General features: G+C 35.8%; 1 protein-coding gene across 4 annotated transcripts in view; it reads left to right on the forward strand.

The window, feature by feature from the left end:
• LOC149783285 (uncharacterized) overlaps positions 1 to 23,557 on the forward strand; it is a 116,335-nt gene extending 92,778 nt beyond the window's left edge. Inside the window, exons 3-5 of one of the 4 annotated variants that reach the window (XM_089931516.1) lie at positions 5,213 to 5,498; positions 16,911 to 16,985; positions 19,012 to 23,557. In XM_089931516.1, coding sequence (XP_089787642.1) covers positions 19,019 to 20,482 — 1,464 coding nt within the window. In that variant the 5' untranslated portion in view covers positions 5,213 to 5,498; positions 16,911 to 16,985; positions 19,012 to 19,018 and the 3' untranslated portion in view covers positions 20,483 to 23,557. Of the gene's footprint in view, positions 1 to 5,212; positions 5,499 to 13,190; positions 16,986 to 19,011 lie in introns of those variants that run through there. The other 3 variants (XM_089931517.1, XM_089931518.1, XM_089931519.1) reach the window with 3 other exon arrangements.
• The last annotated feature ends 1,722 nt before the right edge of the window (positions 23,558 to 25,279 follow it).

Below are 25,279 nucleotides of genomic sequence, written 5' to 3' on the forward strand. Positions count from 1 at the left end.
AAGAAAGAGAATCACGGGAGCCGACACAAGTTTAGAACTGATGGATCGTTTGCATTTGGACATGTGGTTGCAAGAAAAGTATTTGCTGAACGGGGTGGATGTCCGCCTGAGACTGAATCGTAGCAGTGCCGCTTTCCATTTGATGGCTGATAGTGACGGTTACAAAACCAAAATCCTAGAAGCCAGACTCTACGTACGCCGTGTGGAAGTGTTACCTAAAGTGGGAAACGACATCAGTCAGACGTTGAGCAGAACGACTGCCAAGTATCCCATACGACGCGTGGAAGTGAAAACCTTCACCATTCCCAAGGGACAGCGATCCATGATCGAAGATCATCTGTTCCAAGGACAGTTACCCAAACGTTTGATCGTTGGTATCGTCGAGAATACAGCCTTCAACGGAGCTGCCGAAAAAATCCTTTCTACTTTCAACACTTTGGCGTGTCCAAAATCGAACTCAGTCGCGATGGCAAGACCTTGTGTACCCGACCTTTCGAACCTGACTTTAAAAAGAAGAATTACTTGAGATCGTACTTGTCCCTGTACGAAGCCACCGGACAGTTAGGAACCAATACCAGTCACGGTATTACGTACGAGGATTATGCAGGAGGCTACGCTTTGTGGGCTTTCGATTTCACTCCAGACCAAGGCAGCGACGAGCGACATTTCCACCTTATAAAATCCGGCCAGATTCGTGTGGAAATTCAGTTTAAAGACCGAGACCCTGATGAAACGGTGAACGTCATCCTGTATGCAGAATTCGATAATACCATAGAAATCAACAGTTTGAGAGAAGTCATCCTAGATTACTAGAAACCATGGAAGACTGTTATCCCTCTTTACCTAGTGGAGAAACTTTTAGTGTTGCATTGTTGTTAAAAAATGTTAGAGTTGTTGTTGTTTAGTGTTAAGTGATTTTTGAATAAAAAATGTTGTGTTTTGAAAAAATTGTTTGATAATATATTGTTGGATTATTGTTAAAAATGTTAGAGTTGTTGTTTAGTGTTAAGTGATTTTTGAATAAAAAATGTTGTGTTTTGAAAAAAAATGCCTTTGTCTTTTGTTTAGCTATAAGAATGTTGGATTGATGCTCTTTCATTTCTTACTATCCCTCTCATGACACTCACTAAACGCTGCGACTCAAAAACCGTGTGGGGGATGTTTTCCTTCACGTCCGCGCTTTGACTTTAAGAACCGGGTTGTTTCCAGTCTAACCATCCATTGTCGACTCATCCTCCTAAGAAGATGTGCTCCAAACTAGCTAAACTCAACGAAGTCTACGTGAATTTGCATAGGGTCAGACACAGTCTGATACCGAAGCCAGAAGAAATAGAGAATGTGAGAATGTTAAAAATCACTGAAGACCTGATAGAAGAGCTCTTCAGAGAAGAAATGAACAGGGAAAAAGAAGAATGGACAGAGAAGTACAGACTTCAGAGACAGCAGCAACAACAACAACAAGAGCAGCAGCAGCAACCTGAAGCTGACAGAGGCTTTGTCGATTGTCGTATCGACACCAAAGAGTTCTTCTTCTCATTCCGAAGAAGCAGACCTATCGCCAGAAAGTCTATCCTCAGAGGACATCGCATTCTTAGAAACTAAAAAGAATGCCATAGCAAACAAAATAAACAGCCCTTTTCAGGGCTACCCAATACTCTAGAAAAGAAATAACAATAGATTTGCCAATGTGTGTAGGTAGAGTAGTGTGAAAATAAACACTAACTCTTTTTTAAAAAAAATGTGAGGGTATGTGTTTGTGTGTTTGTGTTTGTAAGTGGTTAAGTAAGTTGGTATGGATAGTAGATTAAAATGATGTCTTTTTTGTTTTTTTTGGTGTTTGAGGTGTAAATTTGGGGTTAGATTGGATTGCTTTGCGTATGTGGATAGTCTATTGAAGTGATTAATAAAAATTTTAAAATAGTGATGGGTAGCATAAAAAGTGAGTGAGTGTTTCTTTTAGGTCCACGCGTTGTTGTTTTTTGGTCATGATGTAGGTAAGATCAATTTTATGTTTTTTGGGGATGTTTTCCTTCACGTCCGCGCTTTCACTATAAATTGAAACTCGTTCGGCAGTCCAGCTACCCTTGTTGATTGATCAACACCAAAAATGAACACGAGACTGGAGAAACTGTTGGAACTTCATGTGCATCTGGAATATGCCAGGCGCATGTTAAATGAACTGGCCGCGGAAGCCATTGTGGAGGAGGGAAGGATAAGAGAGGAGGAGGAAAGAAGAAACAAAGAAAAGGAGGAGAGAAGATATAAAGAAGAAGAGGAAAGAAGATACAAAGAGGAAGAGAGAAGATACAAAGAAGAGGAGGAGGAGGAAAAGGAGAGAAGAAGAAGAAATTTCAGAATCCCAGAGAGCGAAAATTGGGATTCTGAAGCGACATATCCTGCCTCTGCTCTCTCCCCCAAAAAGGTAAAAAGTAACTGGGGGACAAGATGTGTATGCGGCGCCAGGCCTGGAAGGTGCCACCATTAACCAGGTGTCCATGAAGTTCCAAACAAAAAAACAGCCCTTTTCAGGGCTACCCAATACTCTAGAAAAGAAATAACGATCGATTTGCCAATGTGTGTAGGTAGAGTAGTGTGATTATAAACACTAACTCTTTTTTAAGATAGTGTGAGGGTATGTGTTTGTGTGTTGGTGCTTGTAAGGGCTAAGGTATGTTTGTGGGAATAGTAGATTATGGGTTTCTTTATTGTTTCTTAGCGTAGGTGAAGAGTATAGTTAGGGTTCTGTAAGCGCTCACGTACGATTGTGTGGATAGTAGATTATGGATTAGTTTATTGTTCTTAGCGTATGTGGAGAGTATAGTTTGGGTTTTGTAACCGCTCACGTACGATTGTGTGGATAGTAGATTATGGATTCGTTTATTGTTTCTTAGCGTATGTGTTTGTGTGTTTGTGTTTGTGTGTTTGTGTTTGTGTTTGTACCCGCTCACGTACGATTGTGTGAATAGTAGATTATGGATTTGTTTATTGTTCTTAGCGTATGTGAAGAGTATAGTTTGGGTTTTGTAAGCGCTTACGTAAGATTGTGTGGATAGTAGATTATGGATTTTGTTTATTGTTTCTTAGCGTATGTGGAGAGTAAAGTTTGGGTTTTTATTATATGAAATGAGAAAGTATAGTTTGGGTTTTATTATATGAAATGAAAAAGTAGGGGGATGTTTTCCTTCACGTCCGCGCTTTTCGTATAAGAACCCACAGTATTCGTCGTTCAAACCATTCTGCAAAGAATAAAAAAAGAAGATGGCTTCTAACCAAATGGACAAAATGGAAAAATTGCAAAACGTCCTCGACAATTTAGGAATGATAGAGCAAATGTTGGTTAACCTAAACGAGGATCACTATTCTTATAGTCCCCATCGAGTGAAGATGGAGATAAACAATTTACGAAAAATGAAGGTAATCATCAGTGATCTGTTGAAAGAAATAAAGGAGGAGAAGGAGGATGAAGAGGAAAGGATAAGGATGAGAGCATGGAATGAAAAAATTGAAAAAGAAGAAGAAAATGAAAAGAGGAAGAAAGAAGAGGAGGAAGAGAAGAAGAAAGAAGAGCAGGAGAAAAAAAAGAAAGAAAAGAAGAGAAAGAGTGTTGGAGATAAAATAAGAACTTGGTGGAGAAAAAGAAGAAACTAGAAGAAGAAGAAGAAAACCCAAAGGCCCTTTTCAGGGCCAGCCATATTTCTCGAAAAGAGATAGCCTTTCCATTGCCTACCCCTTTTTTTAAATTTAAATTTAAATTTAAATTTAAATTAAAAAAAATTTAAAAAAAAAAAAAAAATCCCAAAAGCCCAAACTCTATTCCCCATGTTAATTTCCCTTGTCCCTAGACAGACCCAAACTCTATGTTAAATTCCCATTGTCCCTAAAGTGACCCACGATTTCTCTCCATGTTAAATTTCCATTGTCCCTAATCTGACCCAGGGGTCTTTTTAATGCTAAGTCCCATTGTCCCTAATGTGCCCCACTTAACTACTCATCTATCGGTGTTGATGCGAGGTACATGTGTGGCATAGGTAAATATAGATGGAACATGACCGTACGATCTTAGTAAGTGTAAATAACATATAGAAGATGATAAGAGGTGATTTCCGTGGGTTTAAATTGTATTTAATAAGGTGTAACCTTGTAATTTGAACGTGATACTGATTTCGTGAACTAATTATTTTGTCCTGTTAAAGACAAAAATAGTGTTTAAAAGTGTACTGTTTTCCAAGTGAAGACATTTTTTTCCTGGACGTATAATATGTATGCATGTACATTCACATCCCATAGTCAGTTATATCAATCGTGAAATGATATATACCATCGACCATTCTCATAATGTGTTTCATTCGTATGTGGGGCCCCGAGTGGCCGAGTGGTCAAAAGCGCTCTCCGTTACGGATCGCTGCCATCTCACCTCTTTCTGCGTGGGTTCGAGTCTCGGATTCGGCTAATGTGGGTATGTGAGAAGGCTTGCCAGTAGCTTCTCGTGGGTCGGTGGTTCTTCCCGGGGTTTTCCCGGGTTCTTCTTCCACCATTAATACTGGCCGCCATGCATAGCCTATCGTGTGCTGAAATACGGCGTTAAACCCCACAACAACAACAACAACAACAATCATTCATATGTGTGTGTGTGGTAACATTTGTTCATAAGACCACGAAGGTTTGTGAGATTTAAAGGGTGTGTTCCATTTTCTTATGCGGTCTTTAAACTCGATTTTTTCGATTAGGCTTGGATATATATATATATATATATATATATATATATATATATATATATATATATATATATATATATATATATATATATATATATATATATATATATATATATATCGCATATGGATTGGGCATGTATATAAAGCACATGACCTGCATGTGTATCCATCCTATCCAAGACTCGATGAGAGACGTCCATTTGGACACAGATACTTTAACTTCTTGCATTTAAAATTTGACTCTAGGAACTCGGCCGTACGTGCTGCACATTATTTGTGCATTAAATACCATAAGTGCTTGCTAATACGAGTCCATCTGCGTTGTTTGATTTCCTGATTACTCCGAACCAATTGCATCAGTCCAGATCTGCCGGTGCATAATGCGATGGCAGATCAGGGTCAGTGCAGATTGCTTTTGTATTCGACTTTTAGGTGACTATATATGGTATTAATTTTACGACATCCGTATAACGAATATACGCGGTATTTGTTTTTAGGAGTGACTTACCTTGTCTTAAGGCTGTTGTAAAGTGGGGATCGGAGAAACATAAAACCGAAAAGAATATATTGAATTTTCTACCTGTCCACGCTCCGCCTTAATGGTTATTGTGGGCATTCTTACAGAAGAAAACTTGATACGTTTATCTGATTTCCTGAACCGGTTGGAAACCTATACTTACAGTGGTATTCACAACGTGTGTTGCAACACCTATTCTGGGATAATCGGCCGGTATCGACGCTAGACACAAGGCAATGTGATTGTACGGCTTTCAGATGTAACAGGTGACTCTCTCTCTCTGTCTCTCCATCTCTGTCTGTCTGTCTGTCTGTCTGTCTCTCTCTCTCTCTCTCTCTCTCTCACACACACACACACACACACACACACACGTACTTACACAGTGAGTGAAACCTGTCTAAAATATTCGTTGGAATAATGAAATAATCATATATTATTGTGAGACTTGACAATTAATTTTGCTCTAGATTTTTGTTGTGAATATATATAAATAGGTAAAGACTCCTGTGGAGTAACTTATGCAAACATATCATTACGGGATTGATTATTGCTGTCTCGACGTTGAAGTAAAACTGTATATTACAATATAATCGTATATCGGAACGTTTTAGATGTAGATATTTTAGAGATTTAATGGTAACTTAAGTCGCTAACATGTATCCCATCAGAATTTACCGTCCTAAATACGATAACCTCAACAGAGAAATAACTAAGAAAATGAAATGGTCCGTGAATGAGCAACCTCGTAAGGTTTTCGTCTGCTATACAGTATTTAAGAAAGGTGTGCCTGTGTTAATGTCAGTGAGCATTACTCAAACATACTTATCATTTCCACCTGTACCAGTATGGATTTTTTTGTTTGTTTTTGTCCAGCTAAGTTTGTATGAACGAGCGGTCTGCAAATTCTCTCCATAACAAAACTTGTCGAAGTTCGCTTCATTATATACTAAATAGCACTTGACTACCTGACTTCTTCCATAGATATGGCTACCATGCTTATTATATAGTGGTAGACTACCATGCTTATTATATAGTGGTAGACTACCAGGCTTATTATATAGTGGTAGAATGCCACACTTATTGCATTATGGTAGACTAACAGACATATAATATAGTGGAAGATTACCACGATTATTATATAGTGGTAGACATCCAGGCTTATTATATAGTGGTAGACAACCAGGCTTATTATATAGCGGTAGACAACCAGGCTTATTATATAGCAGTAGACTACTAGGCTTATTGTATAATAGTATATTATCAGGCTTATTATATAGTGGTAGACTAGTAGGCTTATTATATAGTGGTAGACTAGTAGGATAATTATATAGTGGTAGACTACTAGGCTTACTATATAGTGGTAGATTAAAAGGCTTATTATATAGTGGTAGACAGCTAGGCTTATTATATAGCGGTAGACTACCAGGCTTATTGTATAGTAGTATATTATCAGGCTTATTATATAGTGGTAGACTAGTAGGCTTATTATATAGTGGTAGACTAGTAGGCTTGTTATATAGTGGTAGACTACCAGGCTTATTATATAGTGGTAGACTACCAGGCTTATTATATAGTAGTAGATTATCAGGCGTATTATATAGTGGTAGACGACCATGATTATTATACAGTGGTATAGAACCAGGCTTATTATATAGTGATAGACTACCAGGCTTATTATATAGTGGTAGACTATCATGCTTATTATATTGTGGTAGACTACTAGGCTAATTATATAGTGGTAGACTACCATGCTTATTATGTAGTGGTAGACTACTAGGCTTATTATATAGTGGTAGACTACTAGGCTAATTATATAGTGGTAGACTGCCATGCTTATTATATAGTGGTCGACTACGATGCTTATTATATAGTGGTAGACTACTAGGCTTATTATATAGTGGTAGACTACTAGGCTTATTATATAGTGGTAGACTACCAGGCTTATTATAAAGTGGTAGACTGCCAGGCTTATTATATAGTAGAAGACAACCAGGCTTATTTATAGTGGCAGACAACCATGTTTATTATATAGCGGTAGACTAGTAGGCTTACTATATCGTGGTAGACAACCAGGCTTATTCTATAGTGGTAGACTACCCGGCTTATTATATAGTGGTAGACCACCAGGCTTATTATATAGTAGTAGACAAGTAGGCTTATTATTAGTGGTAGACTACCAGGCTTAATATTTGTTGGGTGACTACCAGGCCAATTATATAGTGGCAGACTACCATGCTTATTATATAGTGGTAGACTACTAGGCTTATTATATAGTGGTAGACTACCAGGATTATTATATAGTGGTAGACATCCAGGCTTATTATATAGTGGTAGACAAGTAGGCTTATTATTAGTGGTAGACTACCAGGCTTATTATTTGGTGGGTGACTACCAGGCTAATTATATAGTGGCAGACTACCATGCTTATTATATAGTGGTAGACCACTTGGCTTATTATATAGTGGCAGACTACCAGGATTATTATATAGTGGTAGACATCCAGGCTTATTATATAGTGGTAGACTAGTAGGCTTATTATATAGTGGTAGACTACCAGGCTTATTATATAGTGGTAGACATCCAGGCTTTTTATATAGTGGTAGACAAGTAGGTTTATTATTAGTGGTAGACTACCAGGCTTATTATTTGGTGGCTGACTACCAGGCTAATTATATAGTGGCAGACTACCATGCTTATTATATAGTGGTAGACCACTTGGCTTATTATATAGTGGCAGACTACCAGGATTATTATATAGTGGTAGACATCCAGGCTTATTATTTAGTGGTAGACTAGTAGGCTTATTATATACTGGTAGACTACCAGGCTTATTATATAGTGGTAGACTACCATGCTTATTATATAGCGGTAGACATCCAGGCTTATTATATAGTGGTAGACTACCAGGCTTGTTATACAGTGGTAGACTACCATTCTTATTATATAGTGGAAGACTACTAGGCTTATTATACAGTGGTAGACTACCAGGCTTATTATATAGTGGCAGACATCCAGGCTTATTATATACTGTTAGACTACCAGCCTTATTATATATTAGTAGACTAGTAGGCTTATTATATAGTGGTAGACTACCAGGCTTATTATATGGTGGGAGACTACCAGGCTTATTATATAGTGGTAGACTACCGGGCTTATTATAGAGTGGTAGAACACCAGGCTTACTACATAGTGGTAGACTAGTAGGCTTATTATATAGTGGTAGACTACCAGACTTATTATACAGTGATAGACTACCAGGCTTGTTATATAGTGGTAGACTACCAGGCTTATTATATAATGGTAGACTACTAGGCTTATTATATAGTGGTAGACAAGTAGGCTTATTATTAGTGGTAGACTACTAGGCTTATTATTTGGTGGGTGACTACCAGGCTAATTATATAGTGGCAGACTACCATGCTTATTATATAGTGGTAGACTACTTGGCTTATTATATAGTGGTAGACTACCATGCTTATTATATAGTGGTAGACATCCAGGCTTATTATATAGTGGTAGACTAGTAGGCTTATTATATAGTGGTAGACTACCAGGCTTATTATATAGTGGTAGACTACCATTCTTATTATATAATGGTAGACTACCAGGCTTATTATATAGTGTTAGACTGCCAGGCCTATTATATAGTAGTTGACAGGTAAGCTTATTATTTGGTGGGTGAGTAGCAGGCTGATTATATTGTCGGTGACTACCAGGCTTGTTACATAGTGGTAGACTACCAGGCTTATGTTATAGTGCTAGACTACCAGGCTTATTATATAGTTTGTGAGTACCAGGCTTATTATATAGTGGGAGACTACCATGCTTATTATATAGTGGTAGACTACTAGGCTTATTATATAGTGGTAGACTACCAGGCTTATTATATAGTGGGTGACTACCAGGCTTATTATATTGTGGTAGACTACCAAGCTTATTATATAGTGGTAGACTAGTAGGCTTATTATATAGTGGTAGACTAGTAGGCTTATTGTCTAGTGGTAGACTATCAGCCTTATTATATAGTGGTAGACTATCAGGCTTATTATATAGTAGTATACTACCAAGCTTATTATTTGGTGGGTGACTACCAGGCTTATTATATAGTCGTGGACTACCAGGCTTATTATATAGTGGTAGACTAGTAGGCTTATTATATAGTGTGTGACTACCAGGCTTGATATAGAGTGGTATACTACCACGCTTATTATATAGTGGTAGAGTACCAGTCTTATTATATAGTGGTAGACTATCAGGCTTATTATATAGTGGTATACTACCAGGCTTATTATTTGGTGGGTGACTACCATGCTTATTATATAGTGTTAGACTACCGGGCATATTATATAGTGGTAGATTACCAGGCTTATTTCATAGTGGTAGAGTACTAGGCTTATTATTTGGTGGGTGACTACCAGGCTTATTATACAGTGGTAGACAACCAGACTTATTATATAGTGGTAGACTACCAGGCTTATTATATAGTGGTAGACTAGTAGGGTTATTATATAGTGGTAAACTAGTAAGCTTATTATATAATGGTAGACTACCATGCTTATTATATAGCTGTTAACTACCAGGCTTATTATATAGTGGTAGACTACCAGACTTATTATTTGGTGGGTGACTTCCAGGCTTATTATATAGTGGTAGACTACCAGGCTTATTATATAGTAGTAGACTGCCAGGCTTATTATTTGGTGGGTGACTACCAGGATTATTATATAGTGGCAGACTACCAGACTTATAATATAGTGGTAGACTACCATTCTTATTATATATATATATATATATATATATATATATATATATATATATATAGTCGTAGACTAGTAGGCTTATTATATAGTGGTAGACTAGTAGGCTTATTATATAGTGGTAGACTATCAGGCTTATTATATAGTGGTAGACTACAAGGCTTATTATATACTGGTAGACTACCAGGCTTATTATTTGGTGGGTGACTACCAAGCTTATTATACAGTGGTAGACTACGAGGCTTATTATATAGTAGTAGACTACCAGGCTTATTATTTGGTGGGTGACTAGCAGGCATATTATATAGTTGTGGACTACCAGGCATATTATATAGTGGTAGACTACCATGCTTATTATATAATGGGTGACTACCAGGCTTATTATATAGTGGTAGACTACCAGGCTTATTATATAGTGGTAGACTACCAGGCTTATTATATAATGGTAGACTACCGGGCTTATTATATAGGGGTAGGCTATCAGGCTTATTATATAGTGGTAGACTAGTAGGCTTGTTATACAGTGGTAGACTACCAGGCTTATTATATAGTGGTGGACTACAATGCTTATTATATAGTGGTAGACTACCAGGCTTATTATATAGTGGTAGACTAGTAGGCTTATTATAGAGTGGTGGACTACAAGGCTTATTATACAGTGGTAGATTATCATGCTTATTATATAGTGGTGGACTACCATGCTTATTATATAGTGGTAGACTAGTAGGCTTATTGGCACAAACAAGGATTGAGGTAGCATGCGATTCCCTCATCATCATCTTTATTTCATTATTTGAAGATTACATGGTATGATAATTAATTACACATGTAATACATCACTTGATTACCATCTTAACACCTGCATTAAGAATAAATAATAAATAAATAAATAAATAAATGGATAAATAAATAAATAAAACACACGCTAGTGTATACCATCAATGAAAGATATAGCCAAACGACGCAGCTTGCGTCATGTGGAAAAAGTGAATAATATGCTGTGGAAGCGACAGCAATAATTGTGTGCATACTTAAATGTACAGATATATGTTGTACAATTAATATAGCAATGTTCGTCTTTGCTAGAAAATAGAACATCACACTCAGAATGCCTATATCATATCTATCAATAATGTCTGTATGATATGCTGGCGTTGCAAGTTACAAAACATATTTTTAGAACATAGCGTACAATACAAACACTATTCTTCCTTTGTCAATTATTTCCGATGGGAACCTTTTACAAAGAAAAATATTTTGGTTAAGCTTTGGTCAGTTGTGGTCAGATGTAATGTTGTCCACGCACCATTACTGATACCACACATGCGTCTACATTATGATATTGAGCTATTATAATGTGGAACAATTATCAGGAAGAAGTTCTGTCATTACCTGCTTTCGATTAATTTGTTTGGTATTGAACAATTACGATATAATTTCTTTTCTGAACGTGTGGATGTATATGAGTATTTATTGTTCTTGTTCGTTCATTAATCTGTCATTTCACAAAGAGCTAGAAGGTTCTTATACTATTAGCTTTACTGATCCTCTAGCGAAGGGATCACAAAAATCTCACTACTAATCTGCAAAGTTTTACTAAAAATCAACAAACAATCCATAGTTTTGAAACTCTAAAACTTAGCTCTGAGTCAAATCCTGTTCAGGAACATTGTCACGAAGCAAGTTCTTATTATCCTTAACATTTAACTTGTAATCAATCCAGTGTTGAACCCACGTAAGTTATTGTAACATATTTTACTTGTAATTCATATGGAAATAACCAGATATGTTTTGCTTTTAATGATTGACTCAACGTGGTTACAGAGTTCCGAAAGTGTAAAGTCATTTTTCTAATTTGAAACTTACTGGAAAAATTGGCAAAAATGGTAAGGTTCTTGCAAATCCACACAGTTGGTGGAGAAACCGTAATGTGCGATAAAATCAGCAAACGTGATCACTACTCTAACCTTTTGACTGACGATCATTATCAGGGGAGTTAATACTTAAACATCTAGGCTACTCCAAGGGAATATTTTAACAGAAGAAATATCAATATTCTGTTACGTGTAGGACACATCGTTATTTCCGTCAAATCGACTTCCTACTGTCCATCACTGTGCAAGATCGCATAACCTTGATTGATTGATTGATTGATTGATTTTGGATGGATGGATGGGTGAATGAATGGATGGATAGATGGATGGGTGGATGAATGGATGGATGGATGGATCAGTGGATTTATATGGATGGGTGGATGAATGGATGGATTGATGGGTTGATTGATTGATTGATTGATTGATTAAACCCAGACAGCTTTTATTGATTGAATATTTTATTACGAACTGACAATATTATCGGCCTTTGTTATAATTATATATATATATATATATATATATATATATATATATATATATATATATATATATATATATATATATATATATATATATATATATAAGGTAAAGTAACTATGATGCAGAAAACAATTTCATTCACAAATTTGTCGTTATTCAAGAATGTGTTCCATTTTCATTAACTTATAATAATTATTTTCTGCTACTTAATTACCACTGAAATGCAACATACACTGAATCATGTTTGCAACATTGCATGTATTTCTCGTGTCTCTAAAATGTAATATATACATATGGTTATAAATCTATATTATATAACACTTATGACGCATTTGTGAGTTCTGAATTTAGAAATTAGAGCTTGGGTTAGTCAGCAATTTAATATTAAATCAAGGAAAGAAAGAAATACCTGAGGTACAATAAAATATGGGTTTTAACATATTGATCTCGGGTTTTAATCCTCATACTATCAGCAGAAAATGAAATTGTATACGTTGAATATCTTGCGTCGGCGCTTTCCATGAAAGGTGTAATTTATCATGATAACTTGTTATTTAAGAAAAATCGACGAGCAACCAGCATGACGTTCTCTTTAGTGGCAATTCATTCATTTCTGGACCATGAACATGTCATTATGATTTTTCTCAAAGCGATGATATCGGTTAAAAAATTAGTGTTTTGTTGATAATAGTTCTATCGACTTTATAGGTAGCAAACAGGCGGGGGGACACACACACACACACACACACACACACACACACACACACACATATATATATATATATATATATATATATATATATATATATATATATATATATATAATCTGTGCATTGTGTGAGAAATAATTATATCTTCCGCCTTTAGATTTCACAGACAAGTTTGAAACTCCATATTTAATTGGCATTTAAAGACATACGATAAACGCAATGTTAAGTTGCACTCTGTTGAATTTATTTAACTTTTTTTTTAGTTTAAATAAACGGCGCTTTTAACGTCAGTGGCAATATCATGCCATATAAATGGTAGCTAAATATCTTTTTCAAGGACACACCAAGGGGGAACTGACCCCGTCTGACCTCAACGGGTATTAAAACCCACGATACATTGGATTAAGTGTCCGACACACTATCGTCCCAGCAACGAGTCTCCTCGGATTCGAATAAACCATTAGACATTAGAGAGTTGTTTTACCAGCTGCAGGTATTACCTTGTGCAATACCTATCTCTCTTGTGAATAACACGAAAAAACGTGGTTAGGGTCATGGTCAATTTTTCAGTGAGTTTTAAATCATTTGAGTGAATTGCTGTCTGATTTTTAATATTTATCCATACTTAATGCTTTACAATATCTTTGAGATTTACTAATGTTAGATGAAGAGATATCTTATAATAACTTCATTTCGCGTAATGAAAGAAGTGCCACATTGTGCCCCGTTGCACGGGGGCGACTCTTGATCTCTTAATGCTATAACACTTGTAACTTACATAGTGCACAGCGACCTTGTGGTTATCCAAAAATTGGGTGATTTATTGTTGAATAACATATTCAACTATGTGACTTTGTTTTCTTGAATAAGCCATATTCACTGTCCTTTTATGTGGTAAAATATGAATCGTAGAGGCAGGAGCCTTGGTGCTTCAGAGCTAAGTGTGCCGAAAGAACGGATATTTCAATCCTTCCGTAGGATCAGCCATCGTCTGCTACGATGATCGATCGTTACATGACTCGTTCATTTCCGTCAAGTCGTGAAACAGCATCTGAACTAATACACATCAATATGATTCGCATAGTGATTAGCCTATGATGAAGAGCGCCACATATCATACGAGAGCAAAGGACGAGATTGTTCTGATTGTGACTCAGTCCCATTCCTCAGTTGTTCCACGTGAAAGAAAGTAGTTCAGATTATAGCTTTTAATGGAGGCGAATTACATCCGATGTATCTTTCTTAACTTGACGGAAAAGGCCGATAATGTACCAATTCCTACCGTGGTAAGGAACTATCATCCATCTGTGTCAGCACTAAATTACTTACTTGTATCGTGAATCACTGAACCAAAAACAAACTAATTATTGAACTCGTTTTCCCTAATAAACTTCTGTAAAGACGATTTGGTAAAATGATAAGCCACATGTCTCTTTATAAAGCTATGTATAAAATAATATAGAACGTATTAGGTGTGTTAAAAGTGTAGGACGTACACACATGTATTAAAGTCACTGTGCACCATTGTCTTGTGTGTGCTAATTGGTTAAGTTGTTTCGACCATTGCTAGTCGTTATAAGGAAAACCTTTTGATCTTGAATGCACATATGTGTAGTGGATTTAGACAACATTGCTAATTCTACGTATGATCATATTTATGTAATTCAATACCTCTCGTTTCTCATCGTCAATTTGTACGTTGCTTTCAACTTAAATGTGTAAAGTGCATACTGATCAATAATAAGACTGCGGACAAAAGTGTTTTTCAAATTGTTTTTCATTTAAACTGATATGTATTGACGACAGATACGTATATAATTGAAACATATTTGTGACTAATGTGATGTGATTTTGATTTTTAACGTAGCTTTAACAAGTTTTCAGTCATATCGCTGCAATGTCTACAATGTGCCATTTTATAGTGATGTCTACCACTGGGGCATAATGCCGATGACATGTAGCATGACGTCCCACACAGTCACATTATCCTGACACTAGGCCGACCAGTCCTAACACTAACCTCTTAATACTAAACGCCAAGCTTATGAAGCTGCTAGTACCATTTTTGTAAGTCTCTTGTATGACTCGGCCGTGGATCGAACCCAGGACATCCCGCATCCGAGGCGGACGCACTAACCACTAGGCCACCGGAGCGGTTCTGTGACTAATAGCGACTACGAGAACAGATTTTAATCATTAGCGCAAGCAAATGAGCAGCCTATGTTACAAGTCCTATTTTTAAATCATTATATCACTGTATAAGTAAATCATACTGCGTGTAAAAAGAAATTGAAATTAGTGTATAATAGTAGGAAATAGTTCAAAATGTGGTCTGAAAAGTTCATTTTTTTAAGAAAATTCTAAACGGCTTTATATTTTTTATTTCCCCCAAAATAAGTATATTTTTTAAAAGTTGCAAGCAAAAAGTAGCAAATAATACTTAATATTGCATACTGCAAGCATCATTGTCTTTTTTATTTCCTTTAGTTTTAAGAGATATGCATAATGATAAACATATTAATATAACAAAACCCTACTCTATTATAAAAAAAAAAAAAAACGAAACCTGGTATTAAGATACTCGTAAAAGAATGAAGGTGATTTTGCACGCGCAACAACCCACACATTCTCACACAAGTATCATAGCTAAAATGCTACTCTAAAACATCAGTCATAATAATGCAACACCGCGCTCTCATGGTTACTTTTGTTGTCTGGCCAATGATCCATAGATAATCGGATTATTTTATGATTCATTTTAGGATATTTTAATTCTTTAACATGCTTCAAGTTTGGTCCGACGCGAAATTTCAATTAATTTTGTTTTGTTAACTTCGTGAAATTAACTTGTCAATAATGATACAATCGATATTGAGATGTGAATATTAGAAAGACATCATACAACATCAGGATGGGAAGATTAAGAATTTTCAAATCTAACAATGCAAATGATAATTACTTATCCTCTACCATTTCTGTTAGCTTGTGTGTTTATTCTTTTCTTTTTTCCCCGCTTTATTTATTCATTCCCATTTTTGCTTCAATCTTTTATTCCATCCTTTCTATCTTTCCTCATCGTTTCCTTCTTTTCTAAGTCAGTCTCCAGGTTCTTTAATTAATGGCCGCAATCTGGACCACATTTGTATCAGCATTGCACAAGAACATCCTTGCTTAAGGCCATTATAGTTCGCTATCATTGTATACATTTCTACAAACTATTCCCTGAGTCATTGTTAGCTTATGGTTGGCTTCTGTTCCACGATACAATTATATTTTGTGATATGCATTGTACAATATATTGATTACTCTTATCATATCCATTATATGGCTGAATTATTATTTAGATTTTATTTTATCGATAATTTAATCCAAGAGTCAGGGAACGTCCCTTTCGTTCGTTATCGTCCACGGTAGGATTAAATTACGATGGGATGTATTGGAATGAGTTATGCATTAGATTAATCCTTGGATAATGCTATCCAAGCTTCCGACGTCAGATAAACCGATCTACTGTGGCATAATGCGTCCTCGTAAATTAGGCTCCAGGCTGTCAACTTCAAAATCGTCACTAGAACACAACGCAGAGTTGGACATTTGTTTTATCCTTTTGGGGTTATATTCACCCACCTTTTTATGTCTTTCGAAAAGTTAATTCGTTTCCTTTATATTCGTGAAAACGTGAATGTCATATCTTCTTTCTGACTTTATGATAAAGTTAAACCTTCCACCATTTTGCAATCAAAATTATCTTTTCTTTGCATGTGTTCAGAACTTGCTTTCGAAGACATTATCTCTTACACATTCTCAGTGTTTGCAGGATTATATGCAGTTAGTTTGGATTTAACATGTCTTTCCAGAATACCTTGTCAACAGTTCGACCCTGCGCATTAAGAAAGGAGTGACCATATCAAGCCAAGACTGGGGACAAGAACGTAAGTAGTAAACTAGATACGGCATAGGCATTTTCCCAACCAGATTAGAATGGCAAATTGACTGTGCATACATATATATATATATATATATATATATATATATATATATAAAGCAATGCAGATATACTAATATTATTACCTTTACACACACACACACACACACACACACACACACACACACACACACAACAAATACCCCAAGAGAAATAGCTATGCTATATTGTCAATTAGATTTATACCACTTGAACGCCGCCTGCCATTTTTGTGTGCTAATATCGCATCGGGTTATCCTCTAAGGCTTCTAAGCAAATGATTATGATTAATTCAAACTTTGACTTATAGAATTACGATCATATTTGATCCAAACAAATCTGATTAGATAATTAATATAGACACAGATTATTTCAAATGCTAATTACTCTTACCCAACTTCTGATTGAAAAACATTTATCAATAATAACGCATGCATACGGATTGTAGGTTTTTTGAATAATTACCTGGTTATAAGTATGTAGTATGTTGTAAGACTTTAAGATATTTGTCTGAATTTCTAAATTACATCAAGCGAAATTGAGCCTGCGGATTATTGACTGGTCATTCTGCTTAGCTCTTATAAAATAAGACAAAAGGGATAAAAATATGTTCCTGTTGCTAAAAATTAAATAATATTGTCTTCATAGTAGATTGAAAAATCCACAACATTTATGATTAGTGTGCGTTTGATAACGAGTCTATTTTCCCTTTTACACATTTCTGAAAACATTCTAATTTACTTAATATTTGTATGCATTCATCCGTTTGAAATATCTCAATCATTATGAACAAAAATGAAATGATGCGATTCTTTACAAAATCCCAGACTAAGACTATTTGAAACTATTTATAATCGAAATTATCACAAAACACTTTCTAAATGTTTTGTTTTAGTTATTTGTACTTTGTCTTCATGCATTTATCCCATTATCTAACTCGCTATAATTATGATTCAAGTATGCAAGACTTCATGCTGTATGCACAAGGAGACTAATTTTGGCACGAAACACATTTTCTGCAAATAGTTTTCAAGAATAATTTTTAGCCTACATTTTCCCCTGCCGCTGTTATGTACTCATTTTGGGGAATTATCATATGTATATTATATATATAACATGTTTCATTTTTGTTCCAAAAAGGTTGGGGTCAATGTGTAAACAGATAATCGCGAATTAGAGAGATTTTCAAACGGCCACGGGAATCTGTGACTCTGAAGAGAGTTGTCAAATAAGGATCATCTGTGCAGAGCTCAACTATGTTAATGATAGGGTTTCGCCAGTATCTGCCATGTTGGAAAATGCTGACATAGTGATGTTTATGGAGTTTGATTAAGGGCAGATTTGACCCAGAGCACAGCCGCAAACTGTTGTATGCACACATGCAAAATATGACTCACCTGTCTGGAAGTAAAACTGCAGGAAGACCGTAGTCTAGCAGGTTGCCGTACGTTTTGATACAGCGTAACTTTATATTTTGCGAGGAAGTGGCAATGAAACATTTAAAATTCCTCAGCAAGTTTTCTTCAATTACATATGTGATTAGTGGCGTAGCTAGGATCGCTGTGCCCCTATGCGGGACCCTATGGAAAGCTTACCGATGGGCCCTGCCTAATCTAACGTGTAACAAATTAATTCCTGGGCCCTACACTTTCCCCCGTGCGTCCCCTATGCAAAGCTTACTGATGGACCCCTACCTAATTTATAGTGTACAAAAATAATTCGTGGGCCTCTGTGCTTTGCATACTCTTGCATGCGAATTACTTTTGTACACTTTCGAATAGGCATGGCACCACCCCGTTAGCTTTGCATAGGGGCCCGCAGAGGCGCACAAATATCTTAGCTGTTGCACTGAGCTATTCTCCTGTATTTCAGAAATACCTCTTTCGCTTTATTCCGTTCTTACTCAGAGTAATCTTTCTTCCTGTCTTATTTGAAGGAGATTTTCTATGTTCTTGCTCAAAGTAAATGTAATTGTTTTGTATGAATTATTTCAGTGCAACAATGGCAATTTATGACAGTAATCCGAACGGATGGGTATTGGAGCTAAATTCCTCCAACACGAGCGTTTATGAGAATCATAACGCAAATGTGGTACAGAGTCTACAGACATTAGAAGAAATAAACGCCTCTGAAGTAATCATGTTATTACCTGTCATTGTGTTCTACGTCATCATTATGGTGATCGGCATAGTTGGGAACATATTTGTTCTCATCATATATACATACAGATTCAAACGGATCAGTGCAAGATTCTACATTCTGAGTTTAGCCATGTTGGACTTGTGTGTATGCTGTTTAGGAATTCCCTATCATTTATTAGATTTACTACATCCGTACACCTATTTCTATTCGGATGCTTGTAAAGCATTGACATTTCTCATCACGTTTTTCACATATGGATCAATATACGTCCTATTAGTCGTTGGAGTAGATCGTTTTCTCAAAATCTGCAGACCACTGAAAAAGCAGGTTGCAGACTTTGGTCCACGGAAGGCGTGCCTATTTGCTGTAGTGTTGGGAGTACTTTCTGCATGTCCGCAAGCTGTAATATACGGACACAGTTCTGCCGTCCCCTCAGGTCACGTGAATATTACCGGAGTTGAATGTTTCGTGGATGATTCTTATAAAGACACAAACTATCCACTAATTTATATTGGATTTACATTTTTCATAGCAATATCTACAATAATCACATTAATAATATTATATTCATTTATTTGCTATCAGATATACATGCATGACAAATACCAAGGAGATATATTAAGAACGATTGTCAGATCACGTAAGGGCACGTGTGTGGAAACAAATAATCATACTAATATTACAGAAGCTGGTTCTTTTTCAGAAGAGGAAATTCAACATATTCCTCTGAAAACATTTGACATGAATACCCATAAAGTGGAACAAACGGAAAACATCAATTTAGAAGGGGAGATAACCCCAGAAAGGCATTCAGATTCTTCTAAATCTTCCAATGGAACTAATAAAAGTACAAGAACTTCATATGTAGACCCAATGCGGTCACGAAGTAGATCTAAGTCTCCACTTGAGGGCATACCTTCAAGGAGTCGGAGTAACAGCAGAAAAGGAGTTTCGCTCATGAAATATATTAAATCAGTTAAAGGTCTTCCAGAGGCGGCAGCAGCTTCCCAAAAGAAACAGAAAACCACACGGAAAATTACCTTAATGATGTTTTCAATTACAATAATGTTTATCGTAAGCTATATCCCTTACATCGCAATGTCGGTAGCGGACATATTAGTTGAGGACTTATGGGAAGGGATTGACGCAACAAGACTCGTTATTTACGACATTTGTCTTCGTTCTTATGTCATAAATAATATGGTGAACCCAATAATATATGGATTCTGGGATGACCGGTTCCGATTGGAATGCATTCGATTGATAAAGGGAGTCCTGTTTTGCCATATTGAGAAACGAAGAGGAACAACTTTAACTTTTTAGTCCTTTATTTCTTGTACTGATGGATCCAGATTGTAGATGATGCCTATTTAAGGATCATGAACACTCCTTTGATTCGATTATAATATGTTTCTGTGTTGTCTGTGATCAGATTCATTAAGATTGTTATGATTTTCAAAAGTTATGCTCAGGTGTATGACTGTTAGGATTAATGGTCTCTTGTAAAAGTAACACGCAAAACTACAACGATCTTGGAAATGTAGATCGTTTTTATTGGATCATTGATTTAGCAGTCCCGTTGAATGTGATGCCAGGTTTGAAGATCAATTAACCGTTCCTTTTTATGTTATTGCCCTATGCTCATGGGAAATCTATATATATATATATATATATATATATATATATATATATATATATATATATATATATATATATAAAATCAGCTGGATTTAGTTTAATTTTTGGCAGATAGCGTCAAAACTCCATATCTCCAATCACTAATGTTTATACTGCTTTCATATCATATTAAGCAGGGCAGCCCAAATTTTAATTGTAAAGTCGACAAAAATTTATAATTCCAGGCAAAATTTGTTATACAGTATCTTATTCTATTCTAAATGAACAGAACCAGCTTTACAATAAAGGATTGATCCAGTACACTCACGATAATTTACATTCTCTTCATTTTGACAGTGACACTGTATAGCTTTGAGTATGACGTGCACATTGACTGACACTCATCTATCGGCGATTCTTAACTAATGAAAGAAGTATACAACTTTAGAACAGAGCTATAAGTCTGAATGATAAATGAGACATATTTTGTATAATCAACGAGACATATATTTATAACAGGCAAGATTTTCTTGGTATTTTCTATGCCAATGTAGAAATAAATTCCTTACGTATATTTTAGCAATCTTTAAAATTATCTTGCCTATTAAAGATGTTTAATTTCTGTCCCGTTTCTTAGTAGCAATATAATTGGTACATTACCTGAGTGAGATCCATACGTTGAATATACACGTGGTATACGTCGAATGTACACGTGATATACGATAGTTGTAGTTTGTTGTCATTTTATAGACATATCAAGAGTACTTTTCAAGAGTACTTTACCATGCATATATTTTAAATTATATGTTTCATAAGCTTTTAAATAATTCTCGATTTTAAAGTTTTTATCTAATATCGTGTCTTTTGAACAGAAACATATTGTGACAAAAAGATTGATTCTGTATTATTGATATTTTGATTGGCATAAATAAAGTTTTACAAAATTAGGTTAGTTAGAAGCATGTTACTGCCATTAAACCGGGTTGGGTTAGTTAGACATAAAGTATTCCCATTAAACTGAGCTGGGGTAGTTAATCTTAATTTCATTAAACCAGGTTGCATTAGTTAGGACTGTCTTGTTTCCATCAATTCGGGTTGGGTTAGTTAGACATATTATTTCTATTAAACCGAGCTGGGTTAGTTAGACATATTATTTCCATTAAACTGAGCTGGGTTAGTTAGACATTATTTCCATTAAACTGAGCTGGGTTAGTTGGACATTATCTCCATTAAACTGAGCTGGATTTTTTAGACATATTGTTTCCATTAAAATGAGCTGGGTTGGTTAGACATATTATTTCCATTAAACTGAACTGGGTTAGTTAGGCCTATCTTGTTTCCATTAAACAGGGTCGGGTTAGTTCGACCTATCTGTTTTGCATTAAAGTTAGTTTGGTTAGTTAAAACTCTTCATACCATAAAATGTTATACTTGCAAATTGGTTGGAAACAGGTTCATGAAATCAGACCTAGAAATTCATTTCTGCTACAAACGTGTTCCACTGCGAGAATGCTTTACATCGGTACAGCGTTTGGCTCACCAGTTATATTGCGTTTATGGAAAATTATGTGTTTCTCGGATGTTTATAGTTATTCTGACCATTGCTTGGTATATACAAGGTATGACCGGATGGCAGCGTAACTACGATGACAAACTACCATCCATTTTATAAATGAAGTATAAGAACAACAATGTGCGATCATTGTAAATACCATTCTAGCGCTTGGTTTCCTTTGTGCTTCTTTTAATATGTATCCATGTATTTATTTATTTATTTATTTATTTATTTATTTATTGTTTCGTCTTTTCGTGAGAAACGTGCTTGACATAACATATATCAAAGTGTGTCATTTTCGGATTAAAACTGGTGTCAATTTTGGATCCGGCGTCAATAGACCGTTTAAGTATTTTCGAAGCTCATAACTCTGAAAACGCCTGTTGGAATTTAGATTAATCTCTCAGTTTTTACTGTTTACGAAATGAGTGTTGATTTTCTTTCTTCAGCAAACTGAGTCTCAACCGATTAGTGTTAGGGATAAGGCAGATCAACGTTAATCCCCAATATCCACATATACTGATATTTTGATAGTCTTCAATATAGAATTTGATATGACGCATTGTGTGTCCTTATATCAATACAAAAGGAAGAAGTTACCTTACATTAATCCAACACTGCCTTGGGTCGTACATCTGTTTCTATCCTCTGGGTTAGAACGCGAAACCTCTGAGATCCCCATTAAAAAGCCATATACACTCTTTAACGGCATGAAAAACCAAACATATATGTGCAATAATAAATAGTCAACTAGACTGTTCCTAGCCGTATTCTTGAATTCTACATACTTCTCTGGGTTACAATAATTTACGCACACAACATAGGTTTTAATCTCTCTCTCTCTCTCTCTCTCTGCCTGTCTGTATGTCTGTCTGTCTCTCCTTGTGTCCAAACCACTGCGACATTGAGATCTTCATCAGAAGACCATATATGCACATGTTAGCATATACAATGTCAACCACTAGAATTTTCCCTGGATTTTTAACTTAGAAATTTTCTATAGATCAACCGTAGAAGTATGCATCTTCTTCACTTAACAGAAGGACCATACTGCTAGTAAGCAACAGTAAGGCGTTAGAATGATGTCGATACAGTTGACTGATAGTGCTCGGCTGAACCATTGCTCACATTTTAAGAAATTAAATGTGTTTGTTAATTTGATGACACATGATATTTATTGTTGTTATTGACCAATGTTATCTTAATAAAAAGTCTAATCACTTTAAGGTTAGTTTTTCTTTATTTGGAGGCTATATAACTTTCATATATAATACTATCATACATGTTAGAGAATGTTTAATTTGCACTCTACTGAGATTCGAACCCAGGTCCGCGCGTAAGCGGCATCCACCGCCTTGATTTCTTTCATAGGAATCCGGAATGACTGTTTTGTATTAAATATTAACTCTGCCTACTATTATCAACCATTCTTCTATATAATTCGGGGATAGTACTTTCCATTCTATCTGGTGTATATTTAAAATTCTCTATAATTAATTCAATATACCTTGATTTATTTCATAGGAACCAGGATTGACTATGTAGATAGATGAGAATTAATTATTAGGTCGTCATGTGAGTGTGTCTGCTACGCACGAGTTTACATACCACATATATAATAGCATTATTTGTTGGTGATGTGTGCATAGTCGTGGGGAAATATGGACTTGTGTGTGCAGGCAAGGCAATGGGTGCCGTTAACCCGAGGACATGACTGCAAATGTCCGTAGAGTATGAATTAAAATTTCGCTCACCAGTATGAGACTATCATTTGTATTAAATATTAATTATGTATACTATTATCAAGCATTCTTCTACAGAATCCAGGGATAGCATTTTCCGTTCTGTCTGGTGTATATTTATAACTTTCTCTCTCTCTCTCTCTACTGAGATTCGAACCCACATATATATATATATATATATATATATATATATATATATATATATATATATATATATATATATATATGGGCCCCGAGTGGCCGAGTGATCTAAAGCGCTCACCGTTACGGATCACTGCCATCTCACCTCTATCTGCGTGGGCTCGAGTCTCGGAGTCGGCTAATGTGGTTATGTGAGAAAGCTTGCCAGTAGCTTCTCGTAGGTCGGTGGTTCTTTCCGGGGTTTTTCCGGGTCTTTCATCCACCATTATTACTGGCCGCCATGTATAGCCTATCGTGTGCTGAAAAATTGCTTAAACCCTACAACAACAACAACCTCTTCCTTCTTTCTTTTATTTTGCCACATCTAGGCATGTGCTATTGGTATGTAACTCTGTTTAACTTTGATAGGTTTAAGGGGTTATTCTTTGATTATATGAAGTAAGAGTTAAGGAGATATTTTAAGCCGTATAATTGGCCACATAATAGGAAGAGACGTCTCGATTGGGAGGTGTAAAATGTGGGAGATTTCACTCCGAAGACTTTTGAGTTTTGTTATCTAAGATGATCGTTCATGGTGTTATTGCCCGAATCGAGTAATGAATAACATACCATATGGATGTTAGGGATGGAATAACAGAGAACTGAGCAGAGATATATAATAGAATAACAGGATCTCCCTTATATAAAACACAACAATTTAATCAATTACAAAAATACAAAATGAAAATGAAATCGTACTTGATTCGTGAATTATTCGCTTTCTCTCAGAAACAGAGTTAAAAAAATTATGCGAACTTCATTTAGCGGTTTTGTCACTGACATAAAAAAATGTCATCATGTGATCGAATGCAGATTGCCGGCATGAGAGCATCACCTGGTACTTCCGGTCCTTTCCCAATCACTGCTGGTGATCGGTCAGTGTTTACTTATCTCTCTCTCTCTCTCTCTCTCTCTCTCTCTCATTTTAGCCTATTCGGGACACCAACCTCACTGTTGAAGTCTTTACTATCTTTTCTCTGTGCTCTCCTTATCGAGCTATCTTGTTTTGTTCCTTCAAAAAAATAT

This window comes from Sinohyriopsis cumingii, chromosome 14 (assembly GCF_028554795.1).
Source record: "Sinohyriopsis cumingii isolate HCF-2022 chromosome 14, ASM2855479v2, whole genome shotgun sequence".
Lineage (NCBI taxonomy): Eukaryota > Metazoa > Mollusca > Bivalvia > Unionida > Unionidae > Sinohyriopsis > Sinohyriopsis cumingii.